General features: G+C 38.3%; 1 protein-coding gene across 6 annotated transcripts in view; it reads right to left on the bottom strand.

Moving 5' to 3' along the window:
• Nucleotides 1-23,644, bottom strand: part of USP45 (ubiquitin specific peptidase 45) — an 88,037-nt gene that overhangs the window by 26,334 nt on the left and 38,059 nt on the right. For 4 of the 6 annotated variants that reach the window (XR_003548312.1, XM_027769259.1, XM_006170905.3 and 1 more), the window contains exons 6-9: nt 22,792-22,934; nt 22,043-22,138; nt 19,205-19,335; nt 9,912-9,999 (exon numbers count right to left, since the gene is read on the bottom strand). Coding sequence is in view for 4 of the 6 variants with exons in the window: in XM_027769259.1 (XP_027625060.1) it covers nt 9,912-9,999; nt 19,205-19,335; nt 22,043-22,138; nt 22,792-22,934 (458 nt within the window). In the remaining 2 variants the exon portion in view is untranslated. Of the gene's footprint in view, nt 1-5,911; nt 6,255-8,543; nt 8,657-9,911; nt 10,000-19,204; nt 19,336-22,042; nt 22,139-22,791; nt 22,935-23,644 lie in introns of those variants that run through there. The other 2 variants (XM_027769261.1, XM_027769260.1) reach the window with 2 other exon arrangements.

The raw sequence follows: 23,644 nt of genomic DNA, 5'->3' as shown, positions 1-23,644 counted from the left end.
ATATATATGTATACATATGTATGAAAGTAGAAATGGAATATTATTGATGATAACATGCTTGATTAAGCCACTATGCAGTTTAGCCTAGATGGGAAACCACATTTAGTATGTTGTGATGATGCTCAGGGAATGAATGTTAGGTAATATAAAAAAAAAAAAAAAAAAAAAAGTTACAGGTCAGCAGGTGATATGGAGGTTAAAGCAGCTGGATCCCAGACGGCCACCTGAAACATGCTGGGTGTGGGTACCTGTATACCAAAAATCTCTTGGAGAAGAGATGTGGGTGGCTGTTCCCTCACAAGTGCAGGGGAGATCCCTTACTTTCCCTCTCTCTCTGTCTCTCTCTGACAAGTACACTCATGCTATAGCAAAACTAACTAACTAAATAAATAAAATGTCAGGTCCTAGCCAGCCCATGGAGTGGCATTAGGGAGCTAGAGCAGCTTGCAAAACATACCAGGTGGGTTTCCATGCATGCCTGAAATCCCCAAATGATGGAGAAATGCAGAAGGGATTATGGTGTGAAGGTTCCCCATGTGGGGAGGGGGTTGCTTTCTTACCCCTCTACCCCCATCTCTCTCAGGCAAGCACATGTACCTTCTGGCAAAACTTAAAAAGGAAAAAAAGAAAGTCAGGTCCCACCATAGTTACTCTGGATGCTGCTGCTCAGCCATATGGGAGCCCCTGGTTTGTTTCCTGGCCTACCCTACGAAGCTGGACAAGTGGCAAGTGGTATGTTTTTGTAATCTCAGCTACTTAGGATGTTGACGGGAGAGAGGACCTAGACACTGGGACCCAGGGAAAACACAATTATTAAAATTAATTCCAGTGGAGACAGAAAATCTTTCAACTCTCATGGAGGAGAAAATATATTAACTACTACTTATTATTTTTAAAAAATTCCAGGCCCTAGTAATTTCACAGAAGAATGGCACCAAATCTGTGTTCTAAAACACAGAAAAAGGAAAACTTCCTAATTATTTCCATGAAGACTAATACTGACAAAGAGTGAATTCAACACACACCAGTATCACACTTACATCACTTATGAAATATTCTAAATATCAGCAACAGAATATGGCAGCACATTAAAAAATTGTACATTATGATCAAGAAGTTTTTATTCTAGCAATTCAGAGATACTAAGAAATTACTATAATCATAGATTTAAGAAGGAATTATCAGATCTAATACCTTGCTATTTCTTATTCATTATGATTAAGTCCCAGTATAAAACACTTTTAGTCGATAAATATGGATAAAAAAATAAATCTAAGACATAAAAAATAATAGAAAAGATCAAGTTACATGCAGATGACATGATTATTTACTTGGAAAAGCCAAAAGAACCAACTGAAATGAAAACTTACTGCAAGAGAATCTAATAGTGGAGTATACAAAGTCAGTAGACTTCATGCAAACAAAAACCAGTTTGAAGATACAAAAAAAATACTCTCTATAGTAGTGACTAAAAGGAATAAACTTAGAAATGTATAAGATCTAAATGAGGAAAACTTTCAAACACTACTCAAAGACTCACATACACACAAATGATCTGACAGAAGGACATTGTGTTCTTTAAGAGCAAGCATTACAACTATTTCAAAATATCTCAATCTTTCCCCCAAATTTATTTATTTAACATAATTCCAATAAAAATTTCCATAGTTTAGTGTGTGTGTGTGTGTGTATATGTGTTTTCTAAAGAGGAGGATAAAGGGAAAGATTGATTCTGAGCTAGAGATAGAAAAATAAACAAGAATAGCAATCAAAACAGTAAGGGGGGGGTGTAGTGTGAGATGAGCAGTCCTTTCATATTTATTAAAATGGGTTAACATCTTTGTCATTTAAAGTGTGATCCCACTACTAAACAGATAGGCAAAAAGAACCACAGAGAATTTCAGAAAAAGACTCAATCACATATGAAAAATTAGTATAATTAGTATGTGAGAAAAGCATACTATATAATTCACATATCTATAAGAGAGCTATTTGGAATAAAGGAAACATCCTGGGAATAGGATACATATCAAATGATTAAAGGTTTAAACCTAAAAATGAATCGTAAAAGTAGAAGAAAACTTGAGAAAATCCCTTTATAATCTCAGAATGGAAACATCTTTTAAACTGTAAGTCGATATCTGTAGCAATTTAAAAAAAGATTAAGCTTAAAAACAAAAATACTAAAAGTTTATTTACATAAAAACACTAGTACCACATTCTAAGTAAATCTAAACATAAATGACAAACTTGGAAACATTCTCTGTTGTATATAAAAATCTCCTACAGGGCCAGCCCATGCCCTGGTGGTTAAGGTGGCTGGATCTTACATGGGTACACTGCAAGTCAAGTGTACCCAGTTCAAATCCTGGACCTGGTGGCTTATGAAAACACGTCAGGGTGTGTGTGTGTGTGTGTGTGTGTGTGTGTGTGTGTTTATGCCCAAATGCCCAAAAGGTTGAAGAAACGAAGAAATTGTGGTGTGACCATGTCCCACGAGGGGTACTTTCTCCACCCCCACCTCCCCGTCTCTCTCTCGCCAGCCAGCACATGCACCCTCTGGCAAAAACAAACAAAAATAAACCAAACCAAAACAAAAAGCCTCTTAGAAATCAACAAAAGTTAAAAAAAAAAATAGAAAAATGGACACCCCAAAAGCCATTGAGCCTCATTTAAAAGGAGAAAAACGTGCTAAAACTAGCCTGAATTACCATTTTTCCATCTATTAGATTGGCAAAAATTCTTAAGTTTTTGACAAAACATTCTTTTGATGATGTTATATGGAAATAAACCCTCTTATTTGGTATGCTGTTGATAAGAGTAAAAACTGTAAAGCTCCTCTCTGTGGAGGGAAATTTGATCATATCTACCAAAAACTTGATCATATCTACCAAAAACTTGTTTCGGTTGGTCCAGCGATCTCCTTTTTGTATTTATACATATGTACTTACACACATGCAAATAACTGTACGACCTTGCTCATAGCATTGTTCATGATGCGAAAACACTTGTTCATTACAGAGACACCGAAAACCATGAAGAACATATGTACATTTTTCCCCATAACATTGTTCATAACATTAAACCACTGAAAGCGACAAACATCCATCAATAAGGGACTGATTAAATATCTTAAGCTAAAAATAAAGAAAGAAGCTTCCTATTTTCTGACATAGAGAGATCACTACACTATTAATTGAAAAAAAAAAGTACCGAAAGGTACCTTATATGACAAAGCAAACAAAAATAAAGGAAGAATATAAACTAAGCAAGACAACAACATAGGATGTGAGCAGCAACAGGGCCAACACGCAAAAGAAGCAAAGGAACTCCCAGACGCATGGTTAAGAGGAATTCCAGAGTGACACCTATGCATCGGATGTGCAAAGTAACCAATCCAGACTGGAGCGGCGAGACTTATGAGCCCACATAGCTGGCTGCACAGTTCAAGTCCTGGACCCAGTGGCTTGAAAATCACACCAGGTATATGTGTATGTGTGCCCAAAATCCTGAGAGGAAAATGAATTGTGGTGTGGCCATTCCCCCAGGGAGGTGATTCCTCATTTTCTTCTCTCTCTCTGTAAGCATACAAGCCCTATAGCAAAAACTATAAAATAAATAAATAAATAAATCCATGGAGGAGAAATATTTAATAGGTGTAAATTCTAATAGGTTCAAACAACAACAACAAACCCTAATAAACACCAGCATTTATCTGCTAATATGTAATACAACTGCAAATAGCCTAAGCCACTTCCTCTTGGAAGCCTGTAAATTTATTCCACAACTTAAACATTTTACTAATTCAAACATGATTTTTTAAAATAATTTTGTATTGTCAGAGGATTCATGTGCTCATCAGAAAAAGAGAGAGTAAAAGCACCCCCGATGGGTCATACCACCATCCTTTTTTGTCCATTTCTCCATCCTGTGAGGATGTGGGGCACTCACACACATGCACCAGGCATGTTTTTTAATCCACCAGGGCCAGGACTTGAACCATAGTGGGATCCAGCTCCCTATGCACAGCACTTAACCACTACACTAGAGAGCCAGCCTGAGCATGACTTTTCATATAATTTAATAATATGCATTTTTTGTAGTCTAAAATTGATGCCACACACACAAAAAAAGTTGTGATATTACACTCTGAAATAATTTTTTTTTAAGAGAGAAATGCTATAATGCATGTTCACTAGCCAGAGACACAGAGAGACAGAAAGCAAGAAGTCACCCCCTGGGAGGCACCCACGTTGCAATCTCTTCTCTTGGAAACTCACACATGCTCAGTGTGAGTTTCAGGCCACCAGGTCTGGGACTTGAACCACAGTTGGCCATGTGGGAGTCCAGTGACATAACCATTATGCCATCTGCTTGTTCCGAAAAAAAATTTTAACAATAAAATTGTTTAAGTTATTAGCGTTTGAGTATTAGAGATTTGGGCCAGTCTTATAACTCAATAATTAAGGAAGCCAGATGCCACATTGGCAATTCCGATGTGAAACTAAGCCTCAGTGGCTTGACACACCAGGCGTGTGTGCGTGCATGCCCAAAATCCTTACAGGAGGAAGGAAAGGAGAAAGTATTACACCTTGAACACACCCTATTAGGGGGTGCTCTCTCTCTCTCTCTGGTGAGCACATACATCCCGTAATGAAAAAAACTAGATTTTTGCTTTTTTATTGTATCGTAATCATGAATTTATATTCTCTAAATTGTTTAAGAGTTAATTAACATATAGTTAAATCAGTTGAATGAAATAAACAGCTTAGATCCATATACAACCTGCCATTGTTAGGAGCTGGGCTTTGTACTGCTTAGGTTAAAAGAAAAAGATACAGATTTTGGTCAGGGAACTATTAACAACTATAGCACATTAATCAATTAGTAGTATCAAGGTTCAACTATAGCAAATCTCCATCTTAAACTTCTTAGCAGCAAGAATGCAAATAACAAATATTTTAAATTGGCTGAGATAATCTACTTTTAAAATAATCCTATTCGACAATATATTAAAGTGATGTATCTTTGAGATGACAAAAATGTAATATTAAGTTAGTGACAGCTCAAATTACAGATAAAAAGCAAAGCACAAATCTGTAAGTTGAAAAGGCTGCCTATAAAAGGACTGCCTCTAGTAAGTTTGAGTTTATTTATTGTGTACATAAAAAATGTATAATTTCTGCACAAATGATCCCATCAGCACTGTATTTAGTAAAAGTATATTCCTCACCTTCATAGTCATAAGAAAAGACTTTAATGAAACTATAAAAGGAGGTCAGTAGTTTTAAATCATTACTAAAAGATTCTGGTGGCAGACATAACCTATCTTCAATCAAAAAAACACATGGCAGTGACATACGACAACAGCAGCATGATTAACAGCTGCAGCGTTCCCAGGCCAGACAATGCAGCTCCTGCCTGGATACTCGCCATAGCTGACCACCACAACTGTCCTTGATCATTGGGACTGAATAGGCCCACAGACTCGACATGTTAATTTTGCCACACTATTTAAAGCCCTCAAATAGAAGAAAGATGAGAGCTTCAAAAACCAACATGTCCTGCTGTACTGCCTCTTTTTCAGATACTGTACTTCCCACTGCACCATTATGACCAAACAATAATTTAACTCTAACAAAAACCATCATTAAGTAACAAAAACTATCATTAAGGTATATAAATGAAACAGCGGGTGGGGGTAGTAGAAAGTGAAATAGGAAAAAAAAAAAAAGGTAGAAATAGATTTTATTGTTTTAGGTAATACCTAAAGTAAAAAAATGAAAAGTGGTAACTTTTAATTCCTTTTACAATGATACCTGACTACTACGTAGTAAACATACACCTGCAAATCAGAGGCGGGAATCATCCTAGCAACTTGCAAGTCTGAGCTCATTAACGTGTATATCACCTGCAGGCCGGGCAGCATCAAACTGCATCTGGGACTCAATACAAAGAGCAGTCTCTTCCCACTTGCCATGTTGTATCTACTCCCTCAAAAAGAATAAAGTACTCCATAGTTATCAAATAAGATATGATTCTTATAAATGGTGAGATAATTATGGTTAAATTATAAATAACAGACTTAAGAAACAAACACTGTTTATATTGATCATGGGTAATCAAGCATTAAAACTAAGCTTTAAAAGGCAGTATTCAATAGAATTTTGATGACCATTACTTTGGGAGTCAAAAACCCCTTACTATGAATCTCCACTCTAAATATCAGTTCCTAATATTAAGAAAATGTTATCTGGGGACCAGTGGATGGCATAATGGTTACGTCACTGGACTTCCACAGTCAACCGCAGGTCAAGTCCTGGACTCAGTGGCTTAAACTCACACAAGGCATGTGTGCGTGCATGCCCAAAATCCCAAGAGGAAAATGGAGAAGGGATTGCAGCATGGCCATGCCCCCAGGGGGTGATTTATCACTTTCTGTCTCTCTCTCTCTGGCAAGCACATGTGCCTTCTAACAAAAAAAAAAAAAGTGATCAAATACTAGCTCACAGGGACTATAATAATGTTCCCAAAACTTAATTATAAATCTACTCATTCATTTTTTAGACAAAGTACAAGTAAAATATAACACACTATTATTCAATCAATCTATTGACCAATTCAAATAAGAACATATTCAAAATAGCTGCAAATACCCAAAAAATTAGCTGGTACAACTTATTTAAGAAACTATGTTTTCTTCCCAGTTCAAATTTTGAAAAACAAAACAAAACAAAGCAAAACCTTGTCTTTAAGGTTAATCACAAACAACTTATTCAACAGGCATTCAAAGAATGTTAAACAAACATTCATAGACCACCTACTATGTGCAAGGCACACAGGATGGAGATGATAGTACCTGGAAAGAGATGATAGAAAGGGGACAGATAACAACATAAACCTAAGTAGGAGGTGGTGGGGTTCATAATTAAAATACATAAAAGCAGCAAAAAAGGACTGACACCTCCAAAAGTTAAATTCAACTAGTTTAATATGAAAAGTCAATAAACAGCCAATTAAAGGATGGGACTATAATACACACTGTTAAGGAAGGAATAATTAATTATTTTTTAAGATAATAAGAAAATGTTATAACACTGACTCCCTCTTCATTGAAGGCATTAGGAGTAAAGAGGCACTTCAGTTTTTAAGCTCAACAAAGTAGAGGTTAAAAAAAAAAAAAAAAAAGAAGGCTTACCTTATCTAATAAAATCTACCACAAACATATAAGTACTTCCTTTACATTTGGCTGGTATATCACATTACATATTACCATATAGATTAAGAGGACTATTTGCCTTAAATGGAAAACAGGTTTTCACCATTGTGACCGACATGGGCTACCCATGGTACTATACTCAAGAGAGTAACTTGAGGCTCAATTCAGACTCAACAAGACTGTTAAGAGCAATTAGCAATGTCGGCTATAAGAAGGAGGGAAAATGGAAGATGTATGCTATGTATCCGACATTTCTAGGATCTTGTATTTTCTCTGGTAAGTCATTTCGTATTTGCAAAGAACCCTTCCTATACTCCCCCCAAGAAAATGAATTTAACTAATTTAACATTAAAGTCAATCATTTTAAGGACTAGGACTGCAATAAATACCGTTTGGGAAAAGCTATCCAGTCTAAATGCTATGTCTTCTTTTCTGAGAAAAATGTCCTGACTCATGATGCTGGGATTCCACCCTCCTAGCTATAAGTGATTGACCCCTGAGTAAAGCCTAATCCAATATGGGATAATAAATAAAGTTTTTCCTTACTGAGAATTTAGAATTAGGAATCACTAACAGCCAGTTTGGTTTTCACATATGTGCAACAACATTCAAATTATGATGGTCATGTACGATTGATAACATTAGACTGAGAAGCAGAGAAACTATACAGTCCGTAGAGAAAGAAATGAAGAAAATTTTGGTGCCAGATGGTAGCATGAAGGAAATAACCTAAGAAAGGTGACAGACAATTTAAACCAGAGTGGTGTAGCACTCCGCACTGCTGGACCCGTGTGGGAAGGCCCAGGCTTTGCATCCCAGAGCCTCCCTCCACATACAGAGCATGTCTGCATGTGGGCTGGGTGGGCTGAGGCTGGGGCAGATAGTGGCATGGGGACTCTGCTGAGGGTCTTGGTCTCTCTCTCTCTCTCTCACCTAACAAGAGGGAGAGAAAAGAATCTACAGGACCAGAGAAAGTAGGAAAATAGGAATAATTTCTGGGTTCCTCATAACTTTCCTGTCTCTAAATCCCTCAGCTTTATCTCCCTGCATCTGAATTTTTTAAGATTCTATTCTCCTTATTTTGGCTAGTTTATATTAATTTACTTTATTTACAGCCAAATAGCATTAACTATAAAGGATGATAGGGGTAAAAAAGAATAAAGAAAATAATGTTACAGAAGAAGAAAAGAATATGTAGAACACTTACCCAAAATAAGTCTAATTTCTTCTCAACCATATTTTAAAATTACAGTAGAAATTAATTTCTTCAGCTTTCTATCCTCTTCTTAAAGAGAGATATATGATAAACAGAAAGAAACCTGACCTTTGTTTCTTCTGTCCTCACTGAATCCAGCAGATAATGAAGAAGCTCCTGACTGTCTTGTTGTTGGAAACCTTTAAATCGAGGTGCCCTATGATATTAAAAAAAAAAAGCTATAATTTATTAAGCAACTACTACATGCCAAGCAGAATATTAGTAGCTTTATATATGTTAAAATCACATGATCCTCAAGCAATGGAATATGTTACTTTCTCTTGCTAATACAACAGGACTCAGAAGGATTATTTTTTAAATGCCCATGATCACACATCTAGTTTAAAAAAAAAGTATTAAAATCTAAGGCATTTAGCTCTATAACCTACCTTAAATAACTAAAACAAAGCAAAACAAAACAAAAAATAAAATATTTATATTAAAACAACTATGAAAGATCTTCAGAAAGTTCATGATATATATATTATGAAAAGCTGCATGAATTTCAAAATGCTTTCGCACCGGGACCAGCAGTTAGCGTAATGGCTATGTCGCTGGACTCCCACATAGTCGACCGCAGTTCACGTCCCTGACCCAGTGGCTTAAATGCATGCCGGGCGCGTGTGCATGTGTGCCCAAGATCCCGAGAGGAGAATGGAGAAGGGATTGTGGCATGGCCATCCCCCCTGGGGGATGATTTCTTGCTTTCTGTCTCTCTGTCTTTCTCTGTCTGGTGAGCGCACATGCCTTATAGCAAAAAAACTCTTAAAAAAAAAAGCTTTCACACCAAATTAACTCATTCTTTACTTCTATTTTTCCACAAACATTTTGAAATCCCCTCATACCAAGATAATACCTCTGTGAATATATTTAAAGATTTGACAGTTAAATTCCATGTGTGTTAATAAAAAGATCAGGTATCTGGCAGGTGGCCTGGTGGTTAAGCTATTGGACTCCCATCTGCCTAACCACGATTCTAGTCCAGGACCTGGCAGTTTCCTTTCTCACTTTCCCTAGCTCTCTGTCTCTTTCTGGTCAAATTTTAAAATTAATAAATAATAATAAATAAACTACAGGACCAGAGAAAGTAGGAAAATAGGAATAATTTCTGGGTTCCTCATAACTTTCCTGTCTCTAAATCCCTCAGCTTTATCTCCCTGCATCTGAATTTTTTAAGATTCTATTCTCCTTATTTTGGCTAGTTTATATTAATTTACTTTATTTACAGCCAAATAGCATTAACTATAAAGGATGATAGGGGTAAAAAAGAATAAAGAAAATAATGTTACAGAAGAAGAAAAGAATATGTAGAACACTTACCCAAAATAAGTCTAATTTCTTCTCAACCATATTTTAAAATTACAGTAGAAATTAATTTCTTCAGCTTTCTATCCTCTTCTTAAAGAGAGATATATGATAAACAGAAAGAAACCTGACCTTTGTTTCTTCTGTCCTCACTGAATCCAGCAGATAATGAAGAAGCTCCTGACTGTCTTGTTGTTGGAAACCTTTAAATCGAGGTGCCCTATGATATTAAAAAAAAAAAGCTATAATTTATTAAGCAACTACTACATGCCAAGCAGAATATTAGTAGCTTTATATATGTTAAAATCACATGATCCTCAAGCAATGGAATATGTTACTTTCTCTTGCTAATACAACAGGACTCAGAAGGATTATTTTTTAAATGCCCATGATCACACATCTAGTTTAAAAAAAAAGTATTAAAATCTAAGGCATTTAGCTCTATAACCTACCTTAAATAACTAAAACAAAGCAAAACAAAACAAAAAATAAAATATTTATATTAAAACAACTATGAAAGATCTTCAGAAAGTTCATGATATATATATTATGAAAAGCTGCATGAATTTCAAAATGCTTTCGCACCGGGACCAGCAGTTAGCGTAATGGCTATGTCGCTGGACTCCCACATAGTCGACCGCAGTTCACGTCCCTGACCCAGTGGCTTAAATGCATGCCGGGCGCGTGTGCATGTGTGCCCAAGATCCCGAGAGGAGAATGGAGAAGGGATTGTGGCATGGCCATCCCCCCTGGGGGATGATTTCTTGCTTTCTGTCTCTCTGTCTTTCTCTGTCTGGTGAGCGCACATGCCTTATAGCAAAAAAACTCTTAAAAAAAAAAGCTTTCACACCAAATTAACTCATTCTTTACTTCTATTTTTCCACAAACATTTTGAAATCCCCTCATACCAAGATAATACCTCTGTGAATATATTTAAAGATTTGACAGTTAAATTCCATGTGTGTTAATAAAAAGATCAGGTATCTGGCAGGTGGCCTGGTGGTTAAGGTATTGGACTCCCATCTGGCTAACCACGATTCTAGTCCAGGACCTGGCAGTTTCCTTTCTCACTTTCCCTAGCTCTCTGTCTCTTTCTGGTCAAATTTTAAAATTAATAAATAATAATAAATAAAATTAAATAAAAATAATTCTTTAAAAAAAGATCAGGAGTGGGGCCAGCAGGTGGCATGATGGTTAAGGTACTGGACACTCCCACATGGCCAACCACGTTTCAAGTCCCAGACCCGGTGGCTTGTTTTCTCACTCTCCTTCCTCCCCTGTATCTCTCTCTGGTCAAATTAAATAAATAAATGAATAAATAATTAAAAAATTCTTTTTTAAAAAAAATCAAAAGTTATTAGTAAAGATTTCAAAATAGAAGATATTTAGTTGGAGACCAGCAGTTGGGATAATGGCTATGTCACTGAACTCCCATGTAGTTGACCATGGTTCGAGTCCTGGACCCAGTGACTTAAACTCATGCTGGGCACATTTGCAGGCATGCCCAAAATCCCAAGAGGAGAATGGAGAAGGGATTGCAGAGTGGTCATCCGCACTACGGGTGATTTCTCGCTTTCTGTCTCTCTCGTCTCTCTCTTCCTGGTGAGTGCACTCACCATATAGCAAAAACCTCTCCAAAAAAAAAAAAAGAAAAAAGATATTTAGTTGATTTCAGTACTGTTAAAAGTAACCTGGGGCCAGCAGGTGGTGCGGTAGTTGGGATGCTGCACTTCCACATAGCGAGCTGTGGTTTGAGTCCTGGACCTGGCAACTTGCCTTCTCACTTTCCTTCCCTCCCTCCCTCCCTCCCTACTTTTCTTCCTTCCTTCCTTTCCATTTCTCTCTGATGAGTACATGTGACCAATAGCAAATTAAAAAATAATAATGAATTATAAATAAAATTAAAAATAAAAAAAACTTTGTAAGAAGAATGATTTCTTTCAAAATTTGCTCAAGGGCATGTATGCTCACTGGAGAGAGACAGTGAGAGAGAGAAAAAGAGAGAAAATGAGTAAGCAAGCTACCCACCAGATATGGACTTGAACCACAGTCAGTCATGTGGGAGTCCACTGCCTTAACCACTACACCATCTGCTAGCTTCAAATAAATAATTCTTTTTGTTGTCCTTTTTTAGCGAGATTTTTGCTATAGGGCACATGTACTCACTGGAGAGATAGAAAGACAGAAAGTGAGAATCATCCCCCAAGGGGGATGGCCACACCACAATACCTTCCCCTCTATTCTCCTCTCAGGATCTTGGGCATGCACACACACACACCCAATGTGAGTTTTTTTTGTTTTGGTTTGGTTTTTTTTGAGAGGTTTTTGCTATAGGGCGTGTGAATTCGCCTGACAGACAGAGAGAGACAGAAAGTGAGAAATCACCCCCCCCAGGGGGGATGGCCACACCGCAATCCCTTCTCCTCCATTGTCCTCTCGGGATCTTGGGCACGCACGCACATGCGCCCGGCTTGAGTTTTAAGCCACTGGGTCTGGGACGCGAACCGCGGTCAACTATGTGGGAGTCCAGTGACATAGCCATTACGTTAACTGCTGGTACCCCCCACCCCAACGTGAGTTTTAAGCTTCTGGGTCTGTGACTCAAACCACGGTTGACTATGTGGGAGTCCAGGGACATAACCATTACCCCATCTGCTGGTCCCATAATTATTTTTTTTAAAAAAGTAATCTGTGGGGCAAGCAGGTGGCTTGATGGTTAAGGCACTGGACTCTCACATAGCTGACCACAGTTTGAGTCCTGGACCCATCAGTTTGGAGGAAAAATAATTAAATAATGACAATGAACATTTTGTTTTAAATGCAAACAAGTACTAAATCGAGAAAGTTCTCTGACCTAATATAGAGAAAGAATTCTATCAGGTCAGCAGGTGGTGTGGTGGTTAAGGTGCTAGACACTCCCACACGGCCGACCATGGTTTGAGTACCAGACTGGTGGCTTGCCTTCTCACTTTCTTTCTCTCTATGTGTCTGCCTTTCTCTGGCCAAATGAAAAATGACTGAATTAATAAATAAAATTAAATAATTTTTTAAAATTCTGTCAAAATAATACAAAATAATACGTATATCTATGGTAGTACAAGATAAATTTACAACTACAGTTGGCCCTATCCCTGCATTCTACATCTGCAGATTCAATCAACCACAAATGGAAAATACAAAGTTACATTGTTGCTGATATGTACTACTACTTAGGCCTAGGATGGTTGCATCTGCACTGAACACTGTATACTTTCATTATTCCCTAAACAACAGAGTGTAAAAACTATTTACATCCCATATACATTGCATGGTATTATAAGTAATATAGAGAGGATGTGCATAGATTATATGTAAATATTATATCATTTTATGAAGGGTATTGAGCATCCTCAGATTTTGGTACCCATAGGGTTCCCTGGCATATACCAAGGGTCAACTGTATTTCATTATCATATATACAATATATCTTTCTTGATATATACAACAGTACTGTTAGGGAATTTATTATTAATATGAACACCATTTTATACTTGAGAAAACAATAACAGCTAAATACTGCTGACATGTATCTAGGTCTTTTGACTCTGAATTCAGTACTTTAAGCTTAATTCCTCATTACTTCATGACAAATATTCATCCTAATAATGCTCCATATAGATGTCCCTAATTGCCAAAAAACTAACTGAACTGGCAGTGAATCTAGCCTGTAGAGAACACAGCATTTCAGTTACTCTTTTGTGAAGTAGTAAATAACTTGATACTGAAAATACTTGTTAACGCCCCTGGTGGGCTTCTCTGCATGTTTAGGATGGACACCAAGATGAACACAAAGTCCTATCTCATTGGACCTCCACAGTGGCATCATGAGAGGTGGAGACCTCAGGAGACTCTACGTGGGCTGTAGAAACAAGGAAGTCAGTGAGATGGCAGACGGGGAAACAACACCCTTTAGATATCTGCACCAGCCTGGCAGCAGGTAGAAGAGTGGAGACAATTATAGCTTTTAAAGCAGATACACAGGAAGGAAACCTGAACAAAGGAGAAACTGTCTTCACCATGTCTCTGCCTTTCATTTCATTTCAACCATGCATAAACTTGCTGTCTTCTAAACTACTGCAAAAAATTAATCTAGGCTTTTTAAAGAATTATCTTTATTTATTTATTTGTTTATTTTATTTATATTTGACCAGAGAGGAGAGAGAGAGAGGGACAGTGAGAAAGCAAGCCACCAGACCTGGGACTCAAACTGTAGTTGGCCATGTGGGAGTCCAGTGCCCTTAACCACCAGGCCACCTACTGGCCCCAATAAATCTAGATTTTTTTCCTTTCTTCTTTTACATAGGGCTGGGGAAAATAATCAGACAATGACTTACAGAATCTCTGATGGATATCTGAGCTATCAATATCAAAAGAGATAGCAAAATTTAAAGGATAAGAAGAAAGAAAAATAGGACATATGAAAATACTCAGGCAAAATAAGGAGAACACTTACTATTCAGAGGAATGTACTCGAGTAAAATTGTTCCTGTAAGAAAAAGGATTTAACAAGGGGTCTGGGGGGACGTCTCGCTCTGTTGCAATCCTCCTGCCTGAGCCTCCTGAGTCACTGGGATTCTAGCTTCATGCCACCACACCTAGCTTTTACATCTGACCAGGAACAGAACCTGGGCCTCATGTTATCCCAAAGTATGAAGCACAGTGTCTCAGCAGTGCGTTCCACCAAGGCTAGGCTGAAGGAGGAGATTTAAAAACCTCAAGATGTAAGAAAATGTATGCACAAGCATAGAACAGGAGTAGACCATCAGAAAAAAAAGGAAGGAAGAAACATCGAGCAAGAGAATTTGTGTCACATCTTGTGGGTAATGATGCCTCAGAACACAGACACATCTTGGGACCTGAGGCCTTTTTGAGCATTCAATAGACAGTCCCATAACCGAAACTGTGAATCACTAAGAAATCTGGATCTCTTAGGTCAGCCTAGGGCTACAGTGAGGATACTCTAAAATATTTAATTATTATTCTGATGGGGGCAGGGCAGAGGAGTGGGAGAGGAGACACAAAGGGATGGAGAAAACAGGCGAAAAACAGAAGAGGCCAAATGGGGGAGGACAAAACAAAACACCTATTTCAAAGGAGCCTACAAACCAATGTAATAAAACACAAAGAGGGCTGGCCCTGTGGCCTAGTGGTTAAGAGAACAGGATCCCACACAGTCAACCACGCAGTTTGAATATAGACCCTATTGGCTTGAAAAACGCTGTGTGTGTGTGTGTGTGTGTGTGTGTGTGTGTGTGTGTACAAAACTGACAGGATGGAGAAATGAAGGAGAAAGATGTGACAATGATGAATGAAAAGGTGTTTTCTCCCCCTCCCTAGCAATTAAGAAAGAAAGAGAGAGACAGAGAGAAAGGAAGGAAGGAAGGAAGAAATAAAGGTAATGTTTAAAAAAAATCACAATTAGAACAAATTTACTTTGTTCCAAATAAATTGTAGAGAATTGTCCCAAAGGTTTTACAAAAATATCTCAAGAAATGGCCATATAAAGGCATAACTACTGGGACCATAGATGGCATGGCGGTTACGGTCCTGAACTCCCACATGGTCTACCTCGATTTGGGTCTTAGACCCAGTCGCTTGAAATTCACGCCCAGTGCATGTGCATGCATTCCCCAAATCCCAAGATGAGAATGGAAGAGAAGGGATTGCGACATGACCATCACCCTGTGTTGGAGGCAGGGGTGTGATTTCTCACATTTCTTCTTACTGTCTCTTTCTCTCTCTCCAGCGAATACATATGCCATAAGGCAAAAAACTCTTAAAAAAAAAAAAAGGCATAACGCCAATAAAAAACTAGGTATTAAAAACATAGGACAAAAAGTCAGTAAGAACATATGGGTATTGATAAGATAGCCAGTTAAGGGCCAGCAGGTAGCATGAGGGTTGAGGCAGTTGGATCCCACATGGCCAAATGAGCAGTTCAAGCTCCAGACCCACTGGCTTGACAGACACTCAGAGCACACACGAGAATGCATGTCCAGAATCCCAAGAGGAGAATGGAGGAAAAGGGATAGTGATGTGGCCATCCCCTGTGGGAGGTGATTTCTTACTTTCCCTCTCTCTGTCTCTTTCTGGTGAGTGCACATGCCTATAGCAAACTATAAAGAAAAAAAAAAAAAAAAAGCTGGGACCAGCATTTGGTGTAATGGCTATGTCACTGGACTCCCATGTAGTCAACGGCAGTTCAAGTCCCGGACCTGGTGGCTTAAACTCATACCGGGCGTGTGTGTACAAGATCTGGAGAGGAGAATAGAGGAGAAGGGATTGCAGTGTGGCTATCACCCCTGGGGGGTGATTTCTCGCTTTCTGTCTCTCTGTCTATCTCTGTCTTTCTGGTGAGCACATGCGCCCTAAAGCAAAACCCCCTCCAAAAAAAAAAAAAAAAAAGCTAATTAGAAATAAGAAAACCATGGATATAAGAATACAAAAGATAAAATATAAACTAAACCCAGAATAAATTAGTAGTTTAAAGACAATACTGAGGAATATACTCCGAGTACTAGAGTTCACTGTATTTTCTTTCCATCTTGAATATTGGTGGTACTCCTTAAGGCAGAAGACAACACAGCATATCACAACATATCACTATAGGAGTAGTGCCTTTGCATGGCATTTTTTAGCATACTTTTTATCCAGTTAATTACATTTCCTCGGGAACAATCCTCTCCTCCCAAAAAAACTCAGCACATCAACACTAGTTTTTGCAACATGGAGTAAAGGGGGACAAAGATGGGCACGAGTGAGAATGGAGAAACAGAACCACTCTACATCATCTCTGAAACTTGAGGAAGAGTGAATGGAAAAGCTGGCGAAATCCAAATAAGATCTGTACCAGAATGGATTCATTACTGTATTCATTCCATACTGTGTTAACGTCAGCTTCCTGGTTTTGCCTTTTTCTTTCTTTCCTATAGAGCATGTAGGCTGGCCACAGAGATATAGAAAGAAAAGGGAAATGAGAAGTCATCTGGGCTGGTGGGGTGGGAGATGGCCATATCACAATCCTTTCTCCTCCATTCTCCTCTCAGGATTTTGGGAACGCATGTATACATGCCTGGCATTGTTTCAGGCTCCTGGGTCTGGGACTCAAACTGTGGGCCAGGTGGGAATCTGGCACCTTAACCACTACTCCACCTGCTGGACCCTGAAAGAAAATTTTAACTTTATGAGGCACCCATGTCTCTGAGACTTTTACAGGTTTGTTTGTTTGTTTGCTTGTTTTTTCTCTTCTGGCTATGAAGAAATAGCGTTTGCTAAACAAATGAAACATATATTACACCCTCTATATTTTGGACATTTAAAATATCACAGCACAGATATTTTAATCTACTTGGTATTTTACAGCTTTACTAATTTAAATTAAAATGAGAATTAAAAAATGTGTAGAAACATAAAAATGTAAGTTCGGATTTTGAGTTTTCTTTCTGCATGTTTCAGTGATTGTGGACGAGCTTATGGGCTCCATGAAGACAGGTCCATTTTCATTAAATTTTTTTTGGTTTGATTTCTGGAGGACACATGCACTTGCTAGAAACAGAAAAGGAGAGAAAACAGAGGCAGAGAGAGAAAGAGAAAGAAAGAAAGAGAGAAAGCACTCCCCATGGGAGATGGTCACATCACAAGCTCTTCTCCAATTCTCCTTTCAGGATTTTGGGCACACATGTGTACATGCCCAGCATGATTTTAAGCCAGCAGATACAGGATTGAACCATGCATTTGGCCATATTCCAGCCAATTTAACCAACACATCACTGGCTGGCCCATTTTTAATTGATACATTATACAAAGTATACTCCTAGTTTCTAGAAAATACCTGACAAAAAGGAAGTTCTATTATTTTTAAGAGAGATTTTTGTTATAAGGTGCATGTGCTCACTGGAGAAACAAAGAGAGACAGAGAAAAACAAAGCAAGAAAACACCCCCAGGGGGGATGGCCACACCGCAATCCCTTCTCCTCTTGGGAATTTGGGCACACATGCACACGCACCAGAGTGAGTTTTAAGCTTCCAGGTCTGGGACTTGAACCACAGTTGACTACATAGGAGTCCAGCGACATGACCTTACACCATTGGCAAGTCCTGAAGTTCTCCATTTTTCAGATTAAGAAATCAATTAATGAATTAAGTCAGATCATTTATAGTTTGTGTTTATTTCCAGGCACTTGAGGATTTTGTTTTTTGTTTTTCAGCTTTTCTTAAGAAGTTTTTACTTGTTGCTATAGGGCATGTGCACTTGCCAGTGAGACAAAGAGGGAAAGTGAGAAATCATCCCCCAGGAGGGTGGCCGCACTGCAATCCCTTCTCCTCCATCTCTCTTCTCCAGATTTTGGGCACATACACACGGACCTGGCATGTTTTTCAAGCCATCAGGTCTGGAACTTGAACTGTGGAGTCAGCCATGTGGAATGCAGCCTCCTTAACCACCACATCAACAACTGGCTGAGATTTTGTTTTTGAACTTACTGTAATACCTTGAAAAATTCACTTAAACTCTATTTACCTCAAAGCTCATGTTTAAAAATAAAGAGGCGAAATTATATCTTCTAATATATTGTCAATGATGAACCTGCTATGTATGAGGGGAGGGGACCCCTGGAAGTGTGCAGAGGAGAGATCCATTACTTTACACTTGCTCATTTAAGGGTGACGTATGAGTCCTAATTGCACAATTTCTGAAGATATGGCAAGGAGCAAGAAACAGTGCTGAACTCACACTCCACTTAATGGAAGGAATAAGGATCACAGTCCATTATTAGGCAGCCCAGCTGCATATGCACACAGTCCAGGAGATGGCACAGGGACTTCGAGGTCAGGTTCAGTCGTCACTTCTCATGCATAAATGGTTTCCCGATTGTGCGGGTATTTGAGTGCCTCCTGTAGTTTTTCTTTTTCCCTCATTCTTCTCTGGGCCTAGATTTTCTATTTAGACACTGTGGTGCTTCACAGGTCCACTGTTCTCACCAGAGAGCAAGTACCTCTGTTTGAATTTGCTGTTTCTCCCCTTTCTAAATTTTCCAATTCTACAACTTCCTTAACTTTACAGAATTACATCATGGGCTCTGATTCAGGACAGATTTCTTGAATTGATTCCCAGCTTTGTCATTCTGAGACTCGGTAAATGGCTTCATTTCTCCAGGTCTCTATTTCCTTACATATAAAATGAGGGTAAACAATCACTTTTTCAGAGGATTATGAGGTATAATTTACATAAACACAAAGGTGTAGCTAAACATGTTAGTTCTTTCTCATGATAGCCTAGGCAACAACACAATGTTACATTAAGAGTGAGACTCCTCATGCTATGTAATGAATGCATTAGTATTTTGTAATTCCGTGATTATTTATATAAAAAATGTAGATGCACCCACTTCTGACAGAGCTGATTAAAAAGCACTTTAGGAGAAAGTGGTCCTTTTTCAGTCTCCTTCATGTTGTGAAGAAACAGGAACAAGGCTGAGGTCAGCGGTCCAGGGCTTGAGAGTTCCACCACTAGTGGGTCCTTTAAAAACATGATCAACTCTATGTCAGAAATACACAGTTATGAATACAGAAAACAATTAAGCCTTGAAAAACACAAGTATTTTCATATATTCTGCCCGTTATTTAATCAAATGATTAGCTTAAGTGAAATACCAATGTGTAGGTGCTTGATAGTGGCCCTTAAGGTGCTCTCTACAAGTAAAATGAATCATCTCCTTGATATTTGTACATCTTCACAAATAATCGTGCATTTTTTCTGCCATTTCCAAAATATTTTACGAGTAAAACAAGGAACAGGAATTATGTGACAAAACCAGCACACTACATACTCTTCTTTTAAAAGAAACATAAGACTTAAGAAAGCAGCTAAACTTGTGTGAAGAATTAGCCACTTTATTTGTAGAAAAACAATTTTCCCCACCAAGTTCATTTTTTTAAAAAAATGTATCCTCACCCCTCTTCCAAAAAACAATGAATAAGGACGAGCAAATGGCATAATGGTTATTAAACTAGAGTCCCATGAAGTCGACCATGATTCAAGTCTCAGACCCGGTGGTTTGAAACTCATGCCGGGTGTGTCTGTGTGTGTCCAAAATTCTGAGAAGAGACTGAAGGAGAAGGGCGTGGCCATACCCCTGGGGCAGGGGTGATTTCTCACTTTCTATCTCTTTGTCTCTCTCTGTCTCTCCAGTGAATGCACATGCCCTAGAACAAACATATCTCAAAAGAAAAAGAACAATGAATAAAAAACAGATCCCAAATATTGTGACATTATAGAATATTATCTCCTACTATAGAATATGTAGTCTTATTCATGTATTCATGAAGTACTTGCTACACATGTATTTCACACTTACTGTTCTTAAAAATCTATCTGCCTACATCTACAGAAAGGACAGCCTCTAATTTCCTAAGGTTTTTTTTTTTTTCCTAAAGTTTTGTTTTGTTTTAAGAGATTTTTGCTACAGGGTGCATGCACTCACTGGAGCGACAGAACATGAGAAATCACCCCCACCTGGGAGGATGGCCACACTGCAATCTTTTCTCCATTCTCCTCTCAGGATCTTGGGCATGCATGTGTACATGCGCAGTGTGAGTTTTAAGCTGCCAGGTCTGGGACTTGAACTACAGTTGACTATGTGGGAGTCCAGTGACATAACCATTATGTCATCTTCTGGTCCCTTTTTTTTTTATTTTTACAAAAAAGATTTTTTACATAGGGCACATGCGCTCACCAGAGAGACAGAGACAGTGAGAGAGAAAGTGAGAACTCACCCCCAGTGGGGATGGCCACACTGCAATCCCTCTCCTCCTGAGGTTTTGGGCACGCACATACATGTGCCCAGCATGAGTTTCAAGTCACTGGGTCTGGGACTCTAACCAAAATTGACCATATAGGAGTCCAAAACCTTAACCACCACACCATCTGCAATTTTCAATTGTCATAGCAGAAAGGTGTGTGTGTGTTTAATAGACTTCATTTTAAGTGTAGTTTCAGATTTAAGTAAAACAGAAATCACTTTTGATAATAAAAATCTGTAGGAAAGGGACTTGCAGATGGTATGGTGGTTAAGGTGTTGGACTCCTATATAGTCAACTTTGGTTCGAGTCCCAGACCCAGTGACTTGAAACTCATGCTGGGCCCATGGGAAGGAAGGAGGGAGAGAGGAGAGGGAAAAAGAGAGAGAGAGAGAGAGAGAGAGAGAGGAGATGAAAAATCACCCCACGGGGGAATGACCACACCATAATCGCCTTTCCTCCATTCTCTTCTCAGCATTTTAGGCATGCATGCACATGCGCCTGGCATGAGTTCAAGCCACTGGGTCTGAGATTCAAACCACAGTGGGCTATATCAAAGTCCAGCGACATAACTAGTCCCAAAATTTTTAAGGAGCTAAATAGACCTGTGTTTTAGGCTGCCATTTCAATGATAACAAAATAACAATACTGTCTTTTAAAACTGCCTCCTGAGAAGGACGATCTAAGATTACTACGTTAGGCTAAGCATTTTTAGAATGCTTCTTTTCTGTTTTCAAAAGCCAGATCATGAGCTATACACACACCCTCCTCTTCCTCCTCTAACACACACACACACACACACACACACACACACACACACACCAATTTCTTACGAAAATCATTATTAGTCTCAATACACTCAAGCCAAAGTCCATCAGAAATAAAACTAAAGGAAGACGGGCCCTCTCCCTCCCTCCCTCCCTCTCTCTCTCTCTCTCTTTCTTTCTCTCTCTGGTCAAATTTAAAAATAACAAATAAAATTAAATGAACTTGAACTGTCAAATTTAAAAATAACAAATAAAATTAAATTAACTTGAAAAGAATAGTTTAAAAGAATAAAAATAATTTAATTAAATCTGCCTTTAAAGAATGAAATGCTAAACTTACACAAATGTCACCAATAAAAACTAAGCAATGCAAGTCAACTCTTGTTTTTCCAGTATGTTTGTTTAAAAGCTGTCTCAATAGATTTGAATCATAACATCTTAGAGTTATGATTTTTACTTTAAAATGTTAAATCTATTTATTTTCACAAGAACGATCATAGGTGATAGTTTTGAGAAACATATTGGACCTTCAGAAAAGTGATGAAACATTTTTGCAGAGAAAAATATATCATGACTTTCCTGATGACCCAATAGATTTCAGAAACATCTGTGGCTCACCTGAAAACAGCTATTAGCCAGATAGTTAAATTTCTTACTCACCAGCTGATAGTCTGACGAAGGAAAAATCTTGAGTTTTGTACCATTTTCTTTGATATCATTCATAAGTTCAGTAAGAATGTAAGTATGTGCCAAGTTCTAAAAAAAGCAAAAGTAAAGTCTTCTGATTCAGTTATACTATGGTTCCGATTTGATGGAATACTCTCTCAAAATTTCAAGTTTCATAGCATACCAAAATGCCTATTAAATTTTTTTTATTTACCTTAACTGAATATCATTAGTAAAGTTCACTATTACTGATAGAGCCATGGTAAAATATACAAGGTACTTTTCAAAAGCACTTTGTAAAAAGATGGTGCATTTATGTGTACCATATGGCCAAAGATAGTCAAAACAAAAAGAGAGAAATGTCTAGGGAACCAGCAGTTAGCGTAATGGCTATGTCGCTGGACTCCCACGTAGTCGACCGCGGTTCGCGTCCCGGACCCGGTGGCTTAAAACTCACGCCGGGCGCGTGTGCGTGCGTGCCCATGATCCCGAGAGGAGAATGGAGGAGAAGGGATTGCGGCGTGACCATCCCCCCTGGGGGGTGATTTCTCGCTTTCTGTCTGTATGTCTCTCTCTGTCTGTCTGGCGAGCGCACGCGCCCTATAGCGAAAATCTCTCTCTCAAAAAAAAAAGAGAAATGTCTAGAGAAATATTTGGCAGTCATCTGACTGTCTACATGCATGCTGTTAACAATATAAATTAAATTATCTTTTAGATTTTTAAAGCTCTCTAATGATTCTTACCTGCAGGACTGCATTAAAAAAGCAAGTATTTCCTAAATTCATAATTCCTTTTACAGATGGTACATTGCTGCCCTTTCTTCCCTTCTTTATTTCACCTGCTTCACATTTTTCTTCACAAAGTTTTATGATTCTAGAAAAGGCACCTACAATTTAGAGAAAACATAACTCACATGAAATGTAAAATTGAATATATTCATTTGACATAACTTAAAATTAAATAAGATTCCTCCCTGAATCAGTGTTCTAGAGGACAAGAATACAGACACGAATCCATGAATCTTTAGTTTTATAGTTCATTGCTAAAGCGATTAATTTAAATAAATTTTAAGTACAGATCTGTACTTCGCACCGTATTACATGCAAATTCCAGAATAATTTGAAAGCTGTAAAAAAAAAAAATACAGTTTTTAGAAAAAGTAGAAAAAAGGTTTAGTTTCTGGGTACTATTCCTCACTAAAAGAAATGATGATGCCCTGAAGAAAGTGTTGAGTCTGGGGCCAGCAGGTGGCATGTGGTTAAGGGTACTAGACTCCCACATGGTAGACCACAGTTCAAGTCCCAGACCTGGTGGCTTTCTCTTTCTCTCTCTCCCCAAATTAAAAAATAAATAAATAAGGACCAGCAGTTGGCATAATGGCTATGTTGTTGGACTCCCATGTAGTCGACTGTGGTCTGAGCCCTGGACCTGGTGGCTTAAACTCATGCTGGGCGAGTGTGCGTGCCCAAGAGTCCGAGAAGAAAATGGAAAAGGGATTGCAGCATGGCCATCCCCCCCCCGGGGGCTAATTTCTTGCTTTCTGTCTCTCTCCGTCTTTCTGGTGAGCGCACACACCCTGTAGCAAAAACCTAACAA

The sequence above is a fragment of the Tupaia chinensis genome, unplaced genomic scaffold (genome assembly GCF_000334495.1).
Source record: "Tupaia chinensis unplaced genomic scaffold, TupChi_1.0 Scaffold149168_1, whole genome shotgun sequence".
Classification (NCBI taxonomy): Eukaryota; Metazoa; Chordata; class Mammalia; order Scandentia; family Tupaiidae; genus Tupaia; species Tupaia belangeri.
This window is presented reverse-complemented; position numbering and strand designations above follow the sequence as displayed.